We start from the raw sequence: 8,201 nt of genomic DNA on the forward strand, positions 1-8,201 counted from the left end.
TTACTCCCTATAATCATATTTTATAATACTGTGTCGTCTTCGAGCTTCCTTGATGTGGTTTTTGAAGCCGGAGAACCTGCGAGAGCTCGTCAGCGGGAGTCGAAGCTGACAGTCCTACCATCCCGCATTTCAAAAGGGCGGAGAGCGGCAAAACGTATAACTGAAAGACATCCAGACTGTTGGGCAGCCTCCCGCTATGGAAACCCAATGAGAGCTCTTATGCTGCTCCACCTTTTCTGAAGGAGAGATGGGCCTGGTTGGTCTCTTGAAGATCCTCCATTATCTATGGGAGGTTTAGCGTAATAAAAATATACATATTTTTTAATGTACCGTGCACAAGGACTGAAATGGCCTTTAAAAGCCACATCCCTCATCGGTGACTACAAAAAACAGTGGAGCAACTGCACTGCTAGTCACTGTTAATCTTTTTAATTGCCATTTAGGGCACCGCCGTTTCCATAACGGTTTGGCTTTTAAAAAAAATTATGTCCACTTACAGTGGTGCGCAAAGAGCGGTCTTCGAGCCCCTTTAAATTTCACCGGAGTGAGAGCCAAAAAGTTTGCTTTGACGCTAAACATGACGGAAGTGCAGACGCCGCGGTTCAGCGAGACATAATAAAGTACGCCGGGATTTTCTCAGGTCGATTCCACGCCGCACGTCGGGCGAGCCAATTTCTGTTTATTCCTTCGCAGCAGGAAACAGAGACATGTTTTTCCTCTGTAAGAGCGGCGAGGAACTGAAATCCGCTCAGGCTTAAAAACAACTACCAGAAAACAAAAAAAAAATAAATAAATGCATGAATCAAAAAAACAAACATTCCAGGGGCTTTTGTTTGTTATATAATTTTACATTTATTTTCAGAATTCTGTGTACTTGGGCTTCAAGGGCTACATATAACAAAACATCAACACCGTGAAAGAATATCAACAGATAATTACAAGTGCAGACAAGAATGAGCACCTCCCTGAGTTACACAAGATGGAGGAAAAAGGACACTGGGAAACTCGACAGTCAGCAATTGATGTACAGTATCACTGAAAGTTGCAAATCCCAGAGATTGAGGCTGAAAAGACTGAAGCCCAAACATTTTTCTGTTTCTGAAATTGTGATGTCTGTCAGCTAGAGAATATTCTGCTGTGTTGCATTTTCTAGGGTGGAAAAAAAACAAAACCGATTTATGATCCGATTGTGATTTATTAAGAACAATCCCCATCAGCTCAAATGTGATTTATTAAGAAAAATTCCTCTCTTGAAGCATAAATGTGAGTTACCAAAAAATATCCCCACAAACACAACAGTGATTTATCAAGTACACCCCTCCGTTATTTATGTATTTTAATAAATAACATTCAGTAGTCACATCAGAAACTTGCTAAAATGGTACAAACATTACAGCAGCATCATCAAAAACCACCCAAACTATAGTTGGGTTAATGATAGTGTCTGCCCAACTTTTTGTCAGTAACTGAGTAACAATACAAACGTACTCCTCTGTGTAATCTCTTTCCTCATACTTTAACATAACAATTTAATAATAAAAATCATATTGTATTTTAGCTGAGGAACACCAGCTCAGACATCAATATATACAAATTCACAGAAACTCAGATCGAGACAGAGTCTCTATATTTTTCATTTCTGAACAACAGTTGTTTGGCAGTCATTTGCATGTGCCATTTATTACAATCAATATCCTGTTTTGTGCCTGGAAGTAAGATCTGACGTGTCTAAGATGTAAATAAACATATACATTTACTTTACAGTACGTCAGGTGAGAATTTCCACATCTTTCAGTGCAAGATAATTCAATATGGACTTCAAAATGTTCAGTTCAAATCTTCTCAAAGAAAAGACATCTGAAATCTGTTCTCTCAGTTTTTCAGCAATAATCAGGATCAGTGCATTTGAGAAGGGAGTACACTGCAAGCCATGCAACAAAATTCACAGTATTCAGTGAGCAGAACTCACAAATATCTGGGATATAAATTCTACCGAGTTGAACATGTAAACGCATCATTTAGGCCTCTATTCAAATGCCTGATTTAGGCCTCTATTCAAATGCCTGATTTAGGCGTCTGCTCAATCTGCTGCAATTCTCTCAGTCCTTAAGCGGGGGCAACAGGTCTTACCTGCCAGTTCCTCACACAAGCACATAATGTTGCGCAAGCTCTCTATTCATAAGTCTGAAGGGTGGACTTAGACATTGGCCGCGACATTGGTATGCCGCACATCAAGGTGGAGATGCGTCGTTACTGGCCGTACCGGTTCAGCAACAAACGTAGAGTGCTTGGCAGAGGAACAGCCACTCCCAGGTAGCCAAAACCCCAAAACCAAAGCCACAGAGGTCAGGGAAACACACAACACAGCCAGCTAAAGTTCACATCATATCTTATCTGAAAATGGCCGTTGCGGATGCAGGATTTTGTCGTAGCCCAGCACTAAGATGCACAAGATACTTATCAGTATCTTGATTAAAGGTCATGATTAGTTAAGTAGCTGAATCAGCTATCGTACTGTAGTGCTGGGCTAAAACAAAAACCAGCACTCACATTGGCCCTTTTCAGATAAGATCGGACACCCCTGTCCTAATGTAAATAAGCACCGCACAACAAAGGCTACCTGGTTCCAGGTGGCTGGAGGCTAATGTAATTAGCAGATTAAAATGATGGCTGCAGTGATGTTGCCAGGCTGAACTGGGTTGTACCCACAGCCAGGGGGGTCACAGTGGGGGGAATAGTGGAACTGACTACCGAGGGCCCCAAGGTGTGGGGGGGGGGGGGCGGGGCAGGGGGATTCAAAAGGCCTGGACAACAAAGTTTGCTTTTGGTATACAATTTTAAGAAGAGGCTCCACAGACATTGCATGTGCACAGTGCCCAGAATTTTCTGCTGCACCCCTGCCAGTGGTGCTCCTCAGTACCCGTCAGCGTGCGCCAAGGCTGCAGGGGCGCCGTAGGCCCCCACGTGTTCCGCGTGCGCCTGGAGCATCAGGGCCAGCGTGCTATCGGGACACCTGACCACGCCTTCCAGCCGTCCCTCCTTCTCCAGCAGCAGCCTGTACACGTCAGTGCCGTTGGTCACCGCGGAGACGCAGCCCGAGAACAACCCGGAACTCCCCGTTTCCAGGCGGAGCAGGGGGCCGGTTGCGGCATCTTGGGCCGATTTCCCGCCGCGAACCTTGCTCGCGATGATTTGGGCGGCGACGAACGGGGCGGACGGCCCGCCTGTGACCCCGACGGCCAGCATCTCATCGTCATCATCGTCATCGTCATCATCATGGTCATGATCTTCATCCCCATGGTCATGTTTGAGTTTCACGATTAAAGGGCAGCTCCACAGGAGCACATCGTCAGCAGGGTGCGGGCTGACATCGCTGAGAAGGACTCCGGTGGAGGGAAGCAGTCGCTTTGATCCGAACGGGCTGTTTAACGAGGAAGAGATAATTAAAACGTTACTGGCGCCATCCAGCACCCCAATATGGCTGCCCGTCGGATTCAGTGCAAGTAAATCTTCAACACTTCGGTTTTCCTTGGCCAGATTGTCGTTATATATCAGTTTAGCTGCCGTCAAGAGACTGACATATGTGGATGCGCTACTGTCAAGATCTGCATTGTTCCAAGGTAATAGGTTCTGCTCCCCGACTTTGCCCAAGACATCCGATATGATCCTGTTGGATAGTGGGGAAGTTGCTCCATAGACACTGTATTCTTCTGTTTCCACGATAAGGGGGTCATTGATTTCTACCCCGCACCGCTGAACATTCTCAACAAAGCCCTGCCTCTCTGTCGGGGGCAGGTCTTCGGCCAATTTCACCGCCAGGCTTTCTGGGAAACGGGGGCCATTCAGGCTGACGAACTGCAAAAGCTCGGCTAACTTCTGATTGGCCACCGTGGAGCCCAGAACTTTAACGCTGCCTTTCCCATCGCAAAACAGGTTGCACAGGTTTGGCTCAAGTATTTTTTCCCGGTTGCTTATTAGAGCGTCCGCAAGCGCTTGGTCCACCTGAAACCCATCTTTAGCGAGCTTCGCGGCACCCGAAAATAACTTCTCCCATCCGCATTGGCCGAAGAGGGAGTGAAGCTGTTTGATACCTTGAAGAGTGGCTGGAATTCCATATGCTGCTGAGGAAGACTCATGGGAAATGGGACGGATTGCTTTGTGTGTTCTGGATGTGCTGTTGTAAAGAATTGCTGAAAATACTCCACCTGTGAGGAAAAAAAACATTTTTTTATGTTTGGTATTTCAGAAACCAGTCAATTCCAACACAAATATTTATTTTACAAATCTTCAAAATTAAAAAAAATGTTACTGCGAATAGAGTACACATTCATTTAGCAATGGAATATAACTTTAGTGTAAAAAGTTCCTTCTATTTTTAATACCGAACAGAGATTAACATTCATTGAGACAATCAATAATTCTGCTGTGAATCAATCCCATTTACTGTCACTTTATGACCTTCTATGGGACAATTATAAAACTAATTGGCTATCCCTATTAAGACGATACATTTTTCTTTCTCAATCTTTTAAAATATTCATGTAAAGTGACTGTATGTAGCTTTTTAACATAATGGATTTAATCTTGCATTACAAAGATTAAAAAGAGCTAAATTCATTCTTAAAAAATTAGACAATGCAAGCTTTAACTTTGACCCTTGACACGTTTTTTCATCACTTAAAAGATGCAGATGATCCTAATGGTTTTATACCGGGGTTCCTCAGGACACGAATAGCATTTATTCAATCTGAATTCATTACTAACATTTTAAGTGCATTACATTTTTTGTGCAAACTTCACAGTAATTCATCCTTTCCAAAAAATTGAAAAAGCATACAATAAGATCTCGACAAGAAGAAAAAGACTAAAGTGCCATAATTGAATGTAACTAAATGTTAAGGTTAATACTAATAACAATGTTTATGAGATTATGAATTTGGTATTCTGCTTATTTGTGAAGCATTTGATTTACATTTTTTAAAGTCATTCAATGTGACAATTTTACTAATTTGCAGTCCCATTTATATTCTATGAACACAATTTTGTACAACGTGAAGGTATAAACACACACCTGAAAATCCCATGAAACGGATATGTAGATATGAAAATTAGAGGTAAAGGGTTCTCACCTACACCTGTTGCATGTGGATGAACAACCCCCAGGCAAACCAGAGATGCTAGCCCAGCATCTACAGCATTTCCACCTTCTTCCAGAATTCCCTTGCCAATCTTAGAGCATATAGCTAAAACAAAACATTCTTGCGTCATGAAAACATGAAACTTCAGATGATAAAACTGTGGTTCGCAAATTATCTTAGCACCTGACGAACTAGCAAGATGTAGGCTGTCAGTACATACAGTCTATATACTGCATGTCCATCACAATCAATTGAAAACATAGCCTACATACAGCACGCCCGGGAACAGTAAGAGGCTTACCTGAGTCCGTAATGACAACACCATGGTGATAGAGGTCTGGATGCTGATGTTCATGATGTTCTGAGTTTCCATGGTGATCGTGGTCCTCTTCTTCTTCATCGTTGTCATCATCGTGGTGGTGACTGTGTCCCTTCTGTTTCGGCCCCGTCCCAGAATGCCCCGGGGCGGCTGTGCTTCCTCGCAGGCCGTCCTCTTCAGACAGGCACCCGCGCCACTCGCAGATGACGAAACTGAGGGCCAATCCTAGCAGCAGGAGGGCCACAGCCAGTCGAACCCAGGTCCCTCTCCGCTGTCTGACTTTGTGCTGCGGACTCAGAGACCTGCGTGCAATGGTTTTTTTTTTTTTTAAAGCAATGATATATCACTGCTCATAAATACCATCACACAAGGGATTTTCAAGCAAGGTGATAAAAAAAGCACAGAGGGACAGGCTGAGCGAATCAATAAAAGAGAAAGCAGAAAAGGCCGGGAAGAATTCATTGCAATTCAGGGGATGGAAATGTCACTCTCTCCAGATTTCAATCTGTCTTTGTGATGTGGCGGCGAATTCATCTGTATACCGGTATATCTCGCCAAATGCGCCATCTCTCTGATCTGACCCGAGCTCCTCCAAGGTTTCTTGAAGTACTGACGGCAGAAAACTAAGTGGTGCGCGTCAGAGACGGGCGCTGGGACAGACTCCATTAACGGCAAGCTTTTTGGTGCCATTCTGCATGGAATTATCCCCAACTTGAAAGACAGTGAGAACACCGCTGGCCCTTTCTTGGAAACAATTCATGTGTCATGTATTAAAGTGCTTCCAGCACTATTCCTTACACCAGTTCAGACTGGGAACATGTATAGCCTTCCTGAAAAATCAAGACTTAAAAAATACAAATAAAAAATAAAAATCAAAGAATGGCTAAATTAATTGAGTAAAATATTATTTTTCTGGATATGTTATCATAGTCTGACACAACTCAATTACAAGATCAATAATTAGGTAATATCAAAGACAACATGGTACAACAAGATACAGAATGAGAGAGGTGCACTTCTGAGAGCCTTTGAAAGTACCCTGAAATATACAGATATGTATTTTTCAAATGCAATCCAAGTGCAAACAAAGTAATTCAAAATAATGTTGCAATAACATTTCAAATTATAATGGTACAATAGCATAGACTGTGCATTTATTATGGTGGAACGACTTGCCCATTCTGTGTTCAAATCCACGTCATTGAATAAGTTCATTATCCACTTCATGCAGGCTATTTATCTGTTATATTAATATTCGGGCACACAGCTAATAAAGCAAAGTATGCCCTACCTCGTACTAATAACATTTTTTATTTTTAGAAATACTGAGTATATTAGAGCAGTGTTGTAAAGCTGGATCTGAAATAAACTTAGGATGTGTTGCACTGTGTCATCAACTATGTAGGAGGATGTGTATCTTGACCAGTGTAGATAAAACGATTTGGCTTCATTTATTTATGTTTGCAGACGTATAAGTAGTCTAACATTCACCTTACATGACACGAGCTCTAGGTCAAAAAATCTGAGAATTTTCATACCAGTTTGACAACTGTTGTTTTGCAGTGTACCGGCTAAACCAAGGATTAACTTGTTACTTGGAAACGATCTGTATACAACTCAAATCGACGCACCACACAACACAGAACAAGTTTAACCATACTTGCGACCTACGGACATTGTCCAGTTGCGAAAGCATTATAGCTACCAGATTGTTGCCATAAAATATACAGATCCGAGAAGAAGAAAAAAAACTGTTGAAACTATGACATGCTTAACTCAGCGCGTGTTAGTGTATCATATCCCAAAGTATTACATGTCTGGCAATGATTCGTAAAGTACCGGTCAACACTATTGTCCTACCCCTCCTCTAAATTCTGTTTTGTCAAGGAATTTGTAGTATCTATTGGAATAGTGTAGGCTACACGCCCACTTAAAATCTCCTGTTGACAGCAATAAATCACTAAATACGATTAGTCACTCCTGAAATTCTGTCCTTCGCAAACAAAAATCTTAGAAAATCCACGATTCAAATGCGTTCGTTTCAAGGTCACCCAAACTGTTACATCGGGCTCCAGCAATACGTAGCAAGCAAACGGAACCTAGGTAGTGCTAACTGATGTTAGTTGACTAACAAGCAAGATTTTAAGTACATCAGATCTGGATATTAGCAAGCTTTCATAAAAAATGTTATCATTAAATTTATTTTTATTTTTCTTACTGTGAAATAAAAACGGTCACTTCTTCTTCGAGGTTTTCACTGCCCTGTTCGTCGTAGTTTTCACTAGTTGGCAGTTTTTCATATCGAACTGAGCTTCCAGAAATCATTTTGTGCACGGAGTGATTTGTCTCAAGTTAACCGCGGTTCGATTGTAATTCGTAGTATCTCCAAACGACCATTCTTGACCTGTTTGTATTTCTTTGTTCCTTCATATTCTATAAAGCATTCAGTGTCACCTGCCACTTCCTGGTTTTCCATAATCAAATTTTCACCTGACGCCTGTTTCTATAGTAACAAGCAACAGCAACAAGCGAACTACCCACCCCATACAAGAAGTTTAACTGGTTCGGACTGGTGTAACCTCTGGGTGTAACAGGCTTCTATTTTAATGCATTTTGTTTATGTTGGCCCATTATATTGTTACTGACTACCAAGCCATACCTGTAAATCCAGAAAGCCTAACAATCTAGTGAAACTGAAGCAGGCTGTCTAAATTGGAATAGGTCCAGTATAGACCAGTGGTTCT

At 42.1% G+C, this 8,201-nt stretch overlaps 1 protein-coding gene across 1 annotated transcript; it reads right to left on the reverse strand.

Moving 5' to 3' along the window:
• Positions 1-961: 961 nt before the first annotated feature.
• Positions 962-7,949, reverse strand: si:ch73-337l15.2 (glutathione hydrolase 6). Its single transcript, XM_064296589.1, has 4 exons — positions 7,676-7,949; positions 5,440-5,759; positions 5,130-5,243; positions 962-4,205 (listed from the first exon to the last, which is right to left on the reverse strand). The coding sequence occupies exons 1-4, from the start codon at positions 7,780-7,782 to the stop codon at positions 2,914-2,916; spliced, it is 1,833 nt and encodes a 610-aa protein (XP_064152659.1). The 5' UTR covers positions 7,783-7,949; the 3' UTR covers positions 962-2,913.
• Positions 7,950-8,201: the final 252 nt, after the last annotated feature.

The sequence above is a fragment of the Anguilla rostrata genome, chromosome 10 (assembly GCF_018555375.3).
Source record: "Anguilla rostrata isolate EN2019 chromosome 10, ASM1855537v3, whole genome shotgun sequence".
NCBI lineage: Eukaryota > Metazoa > Chordata > Actinopteri > Anguilliformes > Anguillidae > Anguilla > Anguilla rostrata.